General features: G+C 41.0%; 1 protein-coding gene across 1 annotated transcript in view; it reads left to right on the forward strand.

The window, feature by feature from the left end:
* The first annotated feature begins 1713 nt into the window (after positions 1-1713).
* PGM5 (phosphoglucomutase 5) overlaps positions 1714-15490 on the forward strand; it is a 186248-nt gene continuing 172471 nt past the window's right edge. Inside the window, exon 1 of the mRNA XM_065908232.1 lies at positions 1714-2518. Within this exon, the coding sequence (XP_065764304.1) occupies positions 2258-2518 (261 nt within the window). The 5' untranslated portion in view covers positions 1714-2257. The remainder of the gene's footprint in view (positions 2519-15490) is intronic.

A 15490-nucleotide genomic window follows, 5' to 3' on the forward strand; every position in this document is an offset into this window, starting at 1 on the left:
ACAATAATCACACACACAAACACAAAAAATCTTTGCTGTCAATAGGATCCAGTTAATGACTTCACACTTTAAAGATATTAATAAAAAGGGGAGGGGCCACACAAGAATTTGGACTGAATGTAGGCCATCTCCTCCACTTCCTTCAACCTCACAGAAAGCCTTCGTTCTTATCTGTAAAATGGGAATGATATGAATGCCACTACTACTTATTTTAGATGTTTTGAGTCTCTAAAGACTGATGTAAAGCCTTTTGTCAACTGCAAAACAGCACATAAGTGTGAACAGTTATTCAGTCATTTTCAGTTCAGTTCAGTTCACTCAGTCATGTCCGATTCTTTGCGACCCTATGAACCGCAGCACGCCAGGCCTACCTGTCCATCACAAACTTCCAGAGTCCACCCAAACCCATGTCCATCGAGTTGATGATGCCATCCAACTATCTCATCCTCTGACATCCCCTTCTCCTCCTGCCCTCAGTCTTTCCCAGCATCAGGGTCTTTTCCAGTGAGTCAGCTCTTCACATCAGGTGGCCAAAGTATTGGAGTTTCAGCTTCAGCATTAGTCCTTCCAATGAACATCCAGGACTGATCTTTAGGATGAACTGGTTGGATCTCCTTACAGTCCAAGGGACTCTCAAGAGTCTTCTCCAACACCACAGTTCAAAAGCATCAGTTCTTCGGCACAGTCATTTTACTGTGATCAAATACTTTATAATCCTGCAGCAAATTGAGCTTAGTCCCAGGAAGTGGATGATATTTAGAGAAGAAGCAGCAGCAGGAGATTTTAGTGACTTTATTGGGTGCAAAAATGCTTTGAGAGTGAAAAGAGATAGAAACAAAAATAAGAACTGTTTCTTGGAACTTGCCTGGTGGTTCAGCAGTTAAGACACTGTGCTTCCACTGCAGGGGGCACAAATTTGATCCCTGGTCTGGGGAGATGCTGCATGGCCAAAAAGTTAAAAAAAAAAAAAAAAGAATTGTGTCTTCTGTTTGGGGGCTTTATGCTTTTTGCCTGTTTTTTCTTCACTCTGATTTTCTATAGGGAATTTCTTGAATTGGGATATTTTGGTGGGCTTTGTGGAGAGAAGGCCCCCTTCTTTGAGCCCCTTCCCACCAGAATGCCTGTGAAAGGAACAAACCCAGTTCCTGGCACCCAGTCCTTGTTTAGTTTGGGTTTGTTCATTCATCCCTGATAGGACCTGACAAAGGGCTTTACCCTCCTCCCAGCGACAGCAATGGATCCTGGTGAGAGCTCGGCTGTGTGGACAAGTACAGTGTGGGACAGCCTGTTGCTAAGCAGGAGCAGGGGCTAGGGAGGGTGAGAGGGTGAGAATAAGGAAACAGGCATCTGTGCGGCAGTGTTGCTGCTGTTGCAACCACCACAACAAACAAGCGAAAAAATTTTTTTCCTTCCTGAGAAGTGTGCTGCCTTCAGACAGCCTGGGGAAAAGTGTGGATAGCTGGGTGGGTCCTGCTGGATTGAAGGGCCTGACAGTATGTGATTCCCTGCAACAAATGGTAGTGGGGGGGGGGTGTGTGTACACACACAGACACATTCGAAGCGCCCAGCCTCCAATTTCAGCGCTGGCAGAAGATAACAATTCTCAGCTCGCCTTTCCAGGGTTATTTTTGGCTGGGGCTGTTCTCTGATGGCAAAAGGTTTCAGCCCCCACCCAACTCCACCCCTGCCCTTGTTCAAAAGAGAAACTGGTGCTTGTGAACCGCTCATTCCCTGGGAGGCCGGGAGGCGGGACTGCCAGGTGGAGGAGAGAGGGGCTGCGGGTGCAGGAGAGGACCCCCGATCCTGCTCAAACTCTCCCCAGCCCGCCGCTGTTTTCTAAAGGAGGGTGTGCGGGAGAGACGCGATCACCCGGAGAAGGCTCAGGTTAGGCGTGCCGGGAGGCGTCCTAGAGTCAGTGAGGGTAGTTGGCACTGGGAAGGGACTTTTGGGACACCCCAAAAGTGAGTCCAGCAGAAAGAAGCAGCTTCGGGCACATCGAGCGCTCCGGCCAGAGAGGAAGTTGGGCGGGAGCAAACTTTCTTGGAAGGTAGAGGCCAAACTCTGCCGGGGCAGCTAGGGGCCGCGCGCAGAGGGAGGAGCGGTCTGCGCGGCGGGAGGGCGCCGGGCGCGGACCGGCCGCGGAGCGGGCCGCGGCGCGAGGCGGAGCTCGGGCGCGCCGCCAGGCTGGTGGGGGCCCCGAAGGGCTGCAGATTCCCTCCGGCTCCGGGAGCCGCGGCAGGACCGGCCAGGAGGCGCCATGGAGGGGAGCCCCATCCCGGTGCTGACGGTGCCCACGGCACCCTACGAGGACCAGCGGCCGGCCGGAGGCGGGGGGCTGCGGCGGCCCACCGGGCTCTTTGAGGGCCAGCGCAACTACCTGCCTAACTTCATCCAGAGCGTGCTGTCGTCCATCGACCTGCGCGACCGCCAGGGCTGCACCATGGTGGTGGGCAGCGACGGCAGGTACTTCAGCAGGACGGCCACGGAAATCGTGGTGCAGATGGCTGCGGCCAACGGGGTGAGTGACCCGCTGTCCGTGGAGTCCACCGCCCCCTCCTCCTGCCAGCCCCGACCCCCATCCTGCTCCTCGGCTCGGCTGCTCTCCCAGGCCCGCTACCCTCGCCCCACCACTGTGTCTCCCTCAACGTCCCCAGCGCGCGGGCACGCCTGGGCTACGTTCTGTTAGCCACTCTAAAAGGCCTTGAGAGCTCCTAGGCTTTCTTTGAGCCCCGCCGGGCATCCCGATGGATGCCACATCGCCCTCACCTCTCCCTGGACTCTGACCATGTCCTGCACCTGCTCGCTGTTCTTTTCAACTTTCTCTTCCTCGGCCCTTTATAAATGTTTGCTCTGATTGCTTTCACTACCCTCTAGCTACCAATATAGTTCTACCCCCACCGCTCGTGTATTCTGTTTGCAGTCTTCCACTCGAAGTCTTGGCTCTGCCAAATTTAACAGTAGTGTTGGCTCAGCACACACACAGGCACACGCACACACACACACACGTTTATCTCTGACATATTTGGCAAGCGGGAAGGTTTTTGATATCATTGGTTTGTGGAGTTATTTCATAATTGATTTGACTAGGAAAGGGATGGGGGCGGGGGTCAATTTGAAACTATTCAGACTGGGATCTCAGTTCCCCAGAGGAAAATCTAAATGGTCGGAAATGAGATTTGCCATGCTTTTCTTAAAGCTATTCCCAGTTTCTCTCCTAGATGCCGTTTGACAGTTGACAACATTTCAGGACCCCTTTCCCTTGCAGTTTTCATTCTGTCCCTTTTCCCACGACCTATGTAGTCTCCTTTTGCTATCTGAATTCTCAGACCTTGAGTTTTTTTCCTTCTCCCCTCTTTCTTCCTGTCCTACAATTTGATGCACCTTTTGGCATATCCTCATACACTGATTTCCTCCTTTCCAAAGCCAGCAGCATCTCAAGGGGAATACCTAACTTCAAGGGTCCCTGAGTTCTGTGGGAAACATGGTCTAAATGAGGAATTTCAGCCTTTTTAATACAGTCTGATCCGCACACATAGAACTTTTCTTTAAGGGAGACCTCTGCAGAGGTTTAAATAAATGCGTATAAATAAATATGAACATTTAAAAAAGTGAAACTAAATAATTACCTGGCATTTGAATTTCTTCCCACCTCCTTTCCAACTCGTTTTTAATTTTCTCATGTCTTGCTTTAAAAGAAACAGCATTAAGGTTGTTCATCCTTTACATTTATCTACTATAATTCCCACTTCTCAGTGTTTCCGAGATTGGGAAAGAGGATTTTTTTTTTAAAATAACCAAAAAGCAGTTGGTAAAAACAGGGCCTGGTTTGGGTGGAAGTGGGAGTGAGGGGACTGGGAGCCCATTGGATTGTGGAGCTGTGATCTCTAACCCCAGCAGATGCTGCTGCTGAAGATACAAGACTTGTATTTCTCTCTGGCTCCTCAGTTGGGATTGATGAAAGTTGGCTTGAATCAGACAGTTGGAGAGAGGTTGACAAATAGTCTTTACTCTTGTCTGACAAAGCTGTTCCCATGGAATGATGGAGACTAATGAGCCTTGGAAGAGCTGTGGCAGCTTTCATACTCCTTCCTGGGCCAGTTTTTCTAAGGAGAGAAACATAGCCTGTCCAGTATTTATTATGGGTCTGGATGCTTTTGAAGCTACAGTTGGAGATTTGCATGGGCAAATTATTATTATGCTATATTATTTATTGGCACACTTTGCCCAGAGGACCCTTCAGTCTTTCGGTCTCTTACTTCAGTGCATCTTCTCTGATGAATACACATTAACTTTAAGAGTGGAGTTTATTTTAGGAGATAGTTAGCATATGTTAATATATGCCTAAAATAGAGTCGAATTTAGTCTAGCAGTTATGAAGGAAAGAATGACAAACTGAAGTCCACACAGAAGCACCATCTCTTAAATAATCTGAAAGTTTTACTTCAAGGATGGATGGGCATGGGGGAAAGGGGTGATTGACTTTATCAAGAGTTCAAACAACCAGTTTTTTCCAATCTTTTCCTCGTTTTGTTCACCTTCTTTGGAGCTTTTGATAAAGCAAAGTGGAGAATCAGAAGTCTGACTTCAGGAGAAAGGTTGTTTAAAGGGACCACTGTAAGCAAAATTGGTCTTGGGTGATTGCAAATTGATGGTGATACACTTACCTCCTGACTTGACTTGCTGACTGTACTCAGGAATAGGGAGCTTAGATTCCAGGTCCTTTGGCCATTTTTGATTTCCCATTGGATATTCATAAACTACTTAGAAAAATAGTAGAATGTAGAATTTATTCTCTTTGAACCGACTTGAATCTGACCAGGTGGGCTGCATTCTCTCTCTCTGGAAAATCTTGATTTCAATAGAAAAAGTTAATTTTACAAAGCATATTTTCTTTAAAAAATGATAGTTGCTCTTTGATTATATAGTTGCTGGATGAAAACAGAAGTTTTTAGAATTTCTGAAATTATAAAATACACTTGTTGTTGTTCAGCTGCTAAGTCATGTCTGGCTCTTTGCAACCCCACGAACTGCAACATACCAGGCTCCCCTGTCTCTCACTGTCTCCCGGAATTTGCTCAGATTCATGTTCATCGAGTCAGTGATGCCATCCAGCCATCTCATCCTCTGCCACTCCCTTCTCCTTTTGCCTTCAATCTTTCGAAGGTAAAACTACACTGTTAATGTTTTAATATCTCAGAGTTTGAAATAGATTGGACAAATAACTGTACAATTTGAGATTTAAAGAATTTTTGTAATAAAGCTATGAAACTTATAAGCTTTCAGCAAAGTGGAGACAATAGATTATGACATCCATATACCCCTGTCCTGGATTGTTCACATTTTTCTATATTTGGTTCATCTTTTTGAGGGTCTAAAGTATATTTTTAAAAATGAAATTTTACCCACAAGTTCTTCAATATGAATCTCTAAAAAAGAAGAACATTTTACTTGATAGTTATAATATCATTAGGGCTTCCCTTGTGGCTCAGCTGGTAAAGAATCCGACTGCAGTGCAGGAGACCTGGGTTCAATCCCCGGGTTTGGAAGATCCCCCGGAGAAGGGAAAGGCTACCCACTCCAGTATTCTGGCCTGGAGAATTCCATAGACTGTATAGTCCATGGGATTGCAAAGAGTCAGACATGACTGAGTAACTTTTACTTCACTACAACATCATTAACATCCCAAACAAAATTTAAAAAATATTTCTGTATATTAGTTATGACCAAGTCTACCTTAAGATTTCCTCAGTTATTCTGAAATGTCTTTTATATCTGATTTGTTTGAACTTGTTTCTTATAATCAAGGACTACACATTACATTTGTCTTAGGTCTCTTTTAACCTAGAAAGTACCTCCCTCTTTATTTTCATTTTGTTAATGAAATTGACTTGAAGAGACTCAGTCGGTTGTCTTTCTATAAAATGTCTCTTCCACCTCCTTTCTGGAATTTTCTGATTACTTCTTTATGGTGTCATTTACCTTTTCATTCTGTTTCCTCTATGTATGTGTATGTGTGAGAACTAGAAATCAGTCTAGAGGCTTAATTAGATTCAGGTTTAATATTTTTCTTTTTGCAAGATTATTTCATGGCAGTGGTGTGTAATCAGTTGCATAATACAAGGAAACATAATCTCTGGTTGTTTCATCATTCGTGATTCTGAGATGGTTATAGAGATATGGTGGTATGGTCCATTATTTTCCCCTTTGGAACTAGCAGTAGCCTATGGGGTTGATTCATACCATGTGAATATTCAGTTCCTTATCAACTTTTACTCGATTGTTTTAGCATTCATTAATGTTACTGACTTGAATTGATTATTTCATTAGAGATTTCAAAATGATGAGTTTCAAATTATCTAATTCCATCTGTATGTTTTAGCTGACATTTTTCTATAAACTGGATATTTTTCTTACTAGTAGGCTCTTTGATTATCCTGTAATATAGTTCATTACAGAAACACAGAATATGTGTTTATTTCCCTCTCTTTTTAATTACCAATATTCAGAGTAAGAGTTCATTGAAATAGCCACCTCCATTGGTATGAATTTTTTTTTTTTTTTTTTTTTTAATATAATGGGGCTTCCCTGGTGGCTCAGTGGTAAAGTATATTCCTTTCAGTGTTGAAGATGCTGGTTAGATCCCTGGGTCAGGAAGATCCTCTGAAGAAGGAAATAGCAACCCATTCCAGTATTCTTAACTGGGAAATCCCATGGACAGAAAAGCCTGGTGGGCTACAGTCCATGGGGTTGCAATAGAGTCAGATACGACTTAGCGACTAAGCAATAACATAAGTAGATTCTTGGATTTTTATATAATTAATTTGAATAGGTTAATGAAAAATGTAAAGAAACTACCTTTTTAAAGTTGTTTTTATGGGGCTATGTGAATTTATCTGAAAAACCTCCAAAAGTATTTAAATCTCCCTTTAAAGATTATGTCCTGCTGTATAGAGCAAAAAACAAACTATAGAAAACTAAGTATATGGAATAAAGAGTGTTATTTAAATGATGTGTGATTAAACTTAGTTTGTAGCGAGTTAATTTTTATCCTATTTCTATTTCCAACTGTTTTAGATACTCCTCAGGGGTTTAGATCCTCTATATATCAACTTATTCTAATGTCTTAAAGATTTGAAAAGCTAAATGCATCATAATATTAGGCTATAAGAATGCCTTTGCCCTTCCCTGGGTAGATCCATCAATGGCTAAGACCACCTGTCTATCTTTCTCCTCTTTGTTACATTCTTCTTTTTTAGTCCTTAACTATGTTTAATATTGAACAGATGACAGCACTGTGCCTGCCTTGAGATGTTTCTGACTTTTTCTAAAGGCTTCTTTCTCTAAGATGATATTGTATGTCAGCACTGTCTATTAGAACTTAGTGTGAGAATGGGCATGTTCTATAATCTGCACTGTCTTAGCCAACTAGGACACTTCACTGCTGAATACTTGAAATGTAGCTGATGCTACTAAAGAACCAAATTTACATTTAGTTTAATTAATTAGGATTTCAACTTAGCTACAAGTGGCTAGTAGCTACCATGTTAGACAGCACAGTTCTGTAACTTAGCATTTTAAATGTGTGTGTGTGTCATGGAGCCAGACTGTTCCGGCAACCGTCGGTTAAATAAATAAAAGTAGGTCACCGAGTCCTGTGCTGAGCTGTGCTCAGTCCTGTCTGACTCTGTGCGACCCCAGGGACTGCAGCCCACCAGGCGCCTCTGTCCACGGGGAGTCTCCAGGCAGGAATACTGGAGTGGGTTGCCATGCCCTCCTCCAGGGGGTCTTCCCAACCCAGGAATAGAACTGGGGTCTCCGGCGTGTGGCAAGCGAATTCTTTACCAGCTGAGCTACCAGGGAAGCCCCATCAAATACTACAGATACAGAACTGGCAAACCCAAACCTGATTTCTTCATATGATAACCACACTCTCTTTTGACTTTAGCCCAGGAGGCATGAGGCATGGTAGAGAAAGCACTGAATCAGCAGCTGGAAGGCTTGCCTCATATTCTCGCTCTGCCAAACAAGTTGCAGTCCAAAGCTTTAGCCTCTTGACATACCTAGGAACCACTTGTTTTCTCATCTATAAATTGTGTATGACTGCATTTCTGAATTATCCTGGGAATCAAATGAAGCACTGCTTATGAAAACATTTTGTAACATTCACAAAACTAAGAAATGCAGGGCAGTATTATAATAGTCAACTGAATACATCTCACATAATAATTTGACTCTATGTATGTATGAACTGAAACAATGTAGAGCTCTGTTACAAGATTTAGCCAAGAGAAAATCCATTTTTTGGCTAGTCATGCACTGTACTAGCCACATGATGATCAGCGTTAATGATAGTAACATTGGCCTGCAGTGCAGCTTATAGAATTCAAGAGCTTCTTAATGTCTTGTGAAATCTTTCAGAGGTAGAAAGTAAAGTGAATATGAGGAATGCTGGGTCAGCAAGGGACTTGGGTGTGCTCTCTGGATAGATGCTGTCACAGATTGTATTTGACTCCAATAGATCATGAAGAGGTATTTGCTGCAAAGAATGAGAATATATGAACCTTGGCCAATTATGAGAACTATCTGAGGAACAAATTTTGGTTTGGTGCCAAAGACAAGGAACATTCATTTGGAAGAGAAGCAGATTGGGATGTGGTGGTGGGTGACAAGTAAGGAGGAAAGAAGCAAGAGAGGGAAACATGTGCTTCAACATGAAGGCTTCTTTCCTGAAATGGATCTGGAAATCAGGGCGTGGCTGGCTCCAGGTCCTATCTCTAGAAGGGAAAAGAACTGGACAGTGATTGCCCTGTATTTTCTACTGGTTTCAACTCCAGAAAAGGTGAATGGAATGGTCTCCTATGGCTCAGACATTAGGAAGGACTGGTGTGTAGCACATTCGAAAAGCCTAAAGGACCCACCATGACTTTCTCTTGCTTCCTTTCCCAAATCTTCTTCCCAGAATTGTGGAAATACGAAATCTATTATATAAGCAATGGCAAATTTTAGGGAGCCCTTGGTTCCACCCATCTCCCTGTTTGGGTCAGTTCATTATTTACTCTTGTAGCCTCAAGTCCTCGTTTACTGTTTTATGAGGAACTAAAAGGAGTAGGAGAGGCTTTGAGAACAGCTGGGCCCTCCCAGTTGCTGGGCTGGGTTATTTTAAGCTTTGTTTAATGTGTCCAGAGACCCAGACGGCATTTTTAACTAAGCTGCTTTATTAAATCTTGTGATAAAACATAATGATGTTTGTTGAAAGGACAGATACATATCAGCAGCATTATGCTTGAAACTTGCCCTAAAAATTTTCTGTAAAACATCTGTTCCCTTTGTGAACTCTGGAAGTTTGTTAGTTTCTGTACAGTCTTGAGGAATAGAAGTTGGAACCTATTTTGGGGGAATCTAAGCAGAGGTATTGGCTTTAGCAACCTTAACCTTCATCTTTTGGGCCTTGGCCACTCTTCTGTTAGACAGCAGTGACATGAACGAACACTGTAATAAGATTTGAATATGATTATTTGAGAATAATAGGCAGCCAAAAAAAAAAAAAGTGAACAACAAAAAAGATCTATATTGCCCAGGGATTTTTAAATTGAAGGTAGAAAGCGAGGACTGCAATGTCCTTTTTTAGTGTACAGCCTTGACAGCTAATGGCAAATACTCAAGATTTGGCCAATATGCCTTTACTGTTTATATTTGCATAGCCAAAGAGAAAGTTTTGGGTTCTTTCATCTGACTTGACTCGCATAAGTTATGAATAAGAGGATATCTAGGATATACACAAAGACTTGTTAAAGTCCACATTTTCTGAGTCTTTAAATATCTTTCATCTCCTACATTGTTAGTGACATCAAATTTTGGAGTAATGCCTGTATTTTTTAGGAATATTAAGTCCCCAGAGACATTTTTTTCTTGGCATGTGGTCACAATTTTCTTTCCTTTTCCAAGTCTCTACTAATAGGTATTTTGTACAAATAGAACAATTATTGCCTTTCTGTTGTTTTCCTCTAGTGAGAATCTGGTTTGCTAACTAGGGATATCTGGCTTTGTATTTAAGACATTTACAATGAAAAAGAGAAAGGAATTTGAAATCATAGGACCAAAGTTTATCCTGCTTGACAAAAGACCCCACAGAATATTGGGAGGAGAGTTTTACAGCAAATGGCTAGTATCATAATATATGAAATGCTTTCTGAAATTAATAAAAAATTCAAACAATTTATAAGAAGTATTGTCAACAACTACAAACATATGAAAAGATGATCAGTGTCATTAGTAACCAAAGAAATACAAATAAAAACAATCCATTAATTTGAAAAAATGTAGAAAATACTCAGAGCTGGCATAGATGTTGGAAAATTGTCATGTTTGTTCACTCTTGGTGGAAGTTGAATTGATACAACTTTTTTGTCAGGCGGTTGGGCAATATGTATCTAAATTAATAGAATACTTGTCCAATTATCTAGGAATCCCTTAATTTAAGAATCCATCCTGTAAATTTTCTAATATAAATGTGGAAATATTTATGTACAAGAATATTCACTGCAGCATTTTGCTAAAGAAAACTTGAAAACAGTTTATATGTTTAGCAGTAGAGAGCAGGTACATAGTTTATGACACAACCATACCAGGAATGCATTAGTATCCATAAATAAAGGAAGTGGGTCTATATGTGACATGAGAAAGATGTGGATTATAGTTTGTTAAAGTGAAATAAAGCAGTTAGTAGAAGATCATGTGTAGCATGATGTAGCATAATCCTACTTATGTGTATATAATTAGGTATATAAAGTAGGGTTGGAGGAACATACTGCCAACAGTTAACAGTGAATATATCTAGGGCATGAGGGTGTGTGTGGTGGGGGGAGAGGAATCCTTTCCATTTCTACTTCATATATGTCTCTTTATTAAGTAATTACACACATATGTATGCATTGCTTTCATAGTTAAACACATCCCTTAAAAGCAGTGAAGAAAGGAGATGCTCTGAATTTGAATTATAGTACTACTATTTGCAACATGTATGACTGTAGGGAAGTTGCCTAGGTTTCTGGGGTTTGTTTCCTCATTTATAAAACTAGGGAATGTCATAATACTTCCTCCCACATCTTCCAGGGGTTTTGGGAGGATTGAATGAGGTAATGGATTATTATCAATTATTTATTGATTCATATGACGCAGTTAAAACCAAACTATTCCTCCAGTTAAAATAAAAGAAGGACATGTTCATATGTGCTTTTTATGCCTTACTGATAGAAGGTGCCTGTTGATCACAGTTCCATAGGCAAGGCTTTGGCATTTCTGCAAGCTGCTGGCTAAGGCTTGGGAGGCAACTGCTAAGTCATGATCCTCTCCCCTCTCACACACACACACACACACACAAATACACATGCACATGCACCCTGTCACGGTACTTGAGGTGGCAGCAGCTGCTCTGGCATAGACTGTAACTCAACATACAAGACTTTTTTTTTTGCATAATCTGTGTATCATTTCCTGTTATGAATCAGCTGAGTCAATGCCATGCTTTTCAATCTAAAATCTTTCTGAGGCTTAGACTGTGGTAAGAGCAGACCCACCCCCTCTATACCTGCTCCACTGAGGCCAGATCTTAATCTGTTCACTTCATGAGGATTTTCAAGCCTAATGGACTGGACCCTGTGAGAGATTACTGAGAGGAACAGACTGGGCAGAGTCTAAGAAACCCCATGCTCATCTGCTGAGTCGTCTGAAAATGCACAGCTGCAAGCTCTAGTGATGCTTTAAAGTATTTTGTCAGGATGTTTGTCAGGGTGCCTGTTCCTGCAGTCCTGCTGAATGTTCGGTTAGGAGGCATCATCTTTTTTTGGACAGGATCTCCCAGATGTAAAGTGACAGATGCTAATGTGGAATATAATACAGAAGACCCAGCTTTGCTGTCATAAATAACAGTAAATTGTTTAATCTTGCTGAGTTGTAAATCTATGATTGCCAGAGGTCTTTAGTTCACTGGAAAATAGTATAAGGGACGGAGTCATTTAGCAAATGGACAGTAATTACTTCCCAACCAGACAGATATTGGTCTGATGGAATTTATTTAAAGATCCACATATTTGTATTTTAATTGACTGTGACAACTATTCATAGCTATAAAGAGAGACTAGAGCATGGCTATAGAGACTGAGGTTTTCCTGGGAAAAAACATACACATATAGAAGAATATGTGTAAAATAATACACTATTTATAAAAATGCCAAAAATACTGAGTTTTGGGTATTATATATATATAAAACAAATATTTATATGTGTGTAATACATGTATACACACACACACATATATATATATATATATTTCGGTCTACCTATAAATGTTCCAAATGGAAAGTATTCTTAAGCATTTATATAGTTTATCAAGTAGCATATATGTGTGTATATGTGCCTGGGACACCCTATCTCCAAAGATACATCTTCTTCCCTGCGTATATTCAAGGAGAGTGTAGTGCAGAGTCCCAGAGGTCAGAAATATCTGAAGACAGCACAGAGTTGAGGAAAGTGACTAAATGTTCCCAAATGCCCTATGTTTCTGTGGTAATAAATAGAATTTGTGCTGGAGCTGGATGGACTGCTAGTAAGAAACATAAGTAATATAAATCTTGCTATTCCAGTCAAGAACTGATCTTGCATGGACCGCTTTCTACTGTGAGCTCAGCAACATGGCTAGGTTAGCAGCCTGGCATGGGACATGGGACCAGTGGATGGTGCAAGTTAGAGACATAGATGGGGCAATGAAAGAAGATCTGCGTCAAGACAAGGATACAGACATGGTCCTTTCACTCCTCATCATGGACTTCAGCAGTTTTTTAGTGAGCAGGTTTGGTGGTTAAAGAAGAAAGAAGACATTTCGCTTGTGCAGATGTGAAGACATGTTATAGGGGCTTCCTTGGTGGCTCAGACATTAAAGAATCTGCCTGTAGTACAGGAGACCTGGGTTTAATCCCTGGGTTAGGAAGATTCCCTGGAGAAGGGAATGGCTACCCACTTCAGTATTCTTGCATGGAGAATCCCATTGACACAACTGTTTTTCTGTTTAATTAGTGGCAAGCTACTTTCAGTTTAATTTATTCCATAGTATGAGTTAGTCCTCAAACATTTTTTAGTTTTACATATAAAAACTTAGCTAAAAGAGTACATTTATAATGGTCAGTAAACCATGGTACCTTTAAATAATGGAAGACTATACAGCACTAAAATAATGTTGTGGAAAAATATTCAGTGACAGAGAAAGATAGGCTCCATGGAAAGAGTAGATATATTAAGTGAAAGATGTTGGCTACATATTTTCCTTTCGTAAAAATATATAAATATGTAAATGAAAGAGAGTGGGGGATACACAAAGACACATGGACAAAAGGTAGACACTGAAATGTTTACTGTAATCACTTTTAGATTTACAGTTGATTTTTATTTTCTTCTTACTTATGAATAATTCCTAAATGTCATATATTCCACATATGTATTTGTCATATATGTATAAATGTCACATATAAAATATATAAATGTCATATAGGGAATCCCTTGTGGCTCAGCTGGCAAAGAACATGCCTGCAATGTGAGAGACCTGGGTTCAATTCCTGGGTTGGGAAGATCCCCTGGAGAAGGGAATGGCTACCTACTCCCGTATTCTGGCCTGGAGAAGTCCTTGGACTGTATAGCCCATGGAGTAGCAAAGAGTTGGACACAACTGAGCGACTTTCACTTCACTTCACTTCACTTCTTCAAATGTCATATATATATATATCTATCTATATCTATATATATATATATGTATATATATATATATATATTTGTGATTGAAAAATGACTGCAGATTAGTAAAACAGCAAATGTGTTCAATTACTGTGAATTATAAATTCATAATTAAGAACTAAGAAATGATACCAGCAAGGAAGACAAAGGAAATACATCAAGGATTTACTGGGTGCCAGACCCTGAACCAGACAGTGTTTGGCTTTGTTGATTTCACCCTACATCTTTTAGGTAACAAAACTGAAATACAGAGATTTCAGAATCTTTTCTAAAGTCATGTAGTTGGTAGGTGGCAAATCTGTTTTTGCATCATTTCCCATTGAATACCAAAATCTCAGTTTATCTCAGGGCACTCAATCCTACCTTCTTGACCTGGATAGATCCAATAGTTCTTATCCTGGTATCTAATTGGCTTGATCACTTTGAAAAGTGGCAGCAGATAGGCCCTTTTTTATTTCAGTGAGCCATGTCCTCTCTCTTAAGGTAAAGAATTCAGTATCTTCCAAGCACCTAATTACCAGTGGGAACATAAGCTCCAGTTTCTTTGCCCCCATTTTGCACTTAAGGAAAGCTTGATATCTGCTCAGCGAGACCTTAAGAATTGGTAGACTGATTGAGGAACAGAACTTGGGCCAATCTTGCAGGTACCTGTGACTTTTCTACACCTGTTGAGAGGTTGGGAATTGAATGTGAAACCCATCTTGGTTTGGACCTAATGAGAGCTCATCTATTCTTCTAGCCCCTAGGTGTGTGTCAAGACTTCCAGGGCAACAGGCAGCTGAGTATGAGCTCCGTTGCTCCCATCAGGTCTCCCTGTAATAAAGTGTATAACTGCACAATTATCCATGTGCAAATGAAGAAATCCCTTGATGTTTGCATAACCACATCCATGTCTTGAGTTCGTTATTTCTCAAAATTCCACTTCACCATCTCCTGCTTACTCATGTGCAGCACTGGTCAGGGGCTGGCACTCATCTCTGACAGCTGGGACAAGAGCCTGAAATCCTGCCATCCACGGCAGTTTGACTTTGGGTTTCCTTCATGGCTTTTGTTTTTTGTTTAACCAAGAAGATGAGAACCAGGCATCTTTGTGTTTATGACTTTCCATGCACTTCGTAGGTGGACGTGGTGGTGGCTGTGTGGTCCTGAACAGCCCTCTCTGTGAACCATCAAGGAAGTTTCTGTTTAGTGCGCTCTTTAACTCTCTCTGATTCACTTTGAGAATTACAGGGATATGACATAGTGAACAGAGGATGCTGAAGAATGTCATGCTTACTTTTTCTTTTCTCTCTCTGGGACTCTTTTTTTTTATGACTCATTTAAAGTTAAAAGGAAATCATAAAGGGGAAATCTTATTTACGGGAGTTTACACATGAAAACAATCCTGCTTTCCTTAGTGTTATGTTGCTGGGGAATAATCATTTGCAATCAAAATTCTGCATCTACTCTGAGATTTTAGCCCCAGGGTTTAAATTATATATTGCTGCTCTCTAGGACTTTAATCTGAGTTAATTAGAAACTGAACTCATACTAAATCTAATTTAGAAGAGTAGTTGTTAGTATTCTGAAAAGAGGGAGCCATCAGAAATAAAGTCAGTTAAATAATTCGTTGTATATAGCACATGGTATAAAGTATGGACATGCTGGGAGAAAGCTTCATGTAATAAAATTTGCTCTTTCTCAGGACACTGGTCTTTGGTATGTGGAG

This window comes from Muntiacus reevesi, chromosome 17 (genome assembly GCF_963930625.1).
Source record: "Muntiacus reevesi chromosome 17, mMunRee1.1, whole genome shotgun sequence".
Taxonomy (NCBI): domain Eukaryota; kingdom Metazoa; phylum Chordata; class Mammalia; order Artiodactyla; family Cervidae; genus Muntiacus; species Muntiacus reevesi.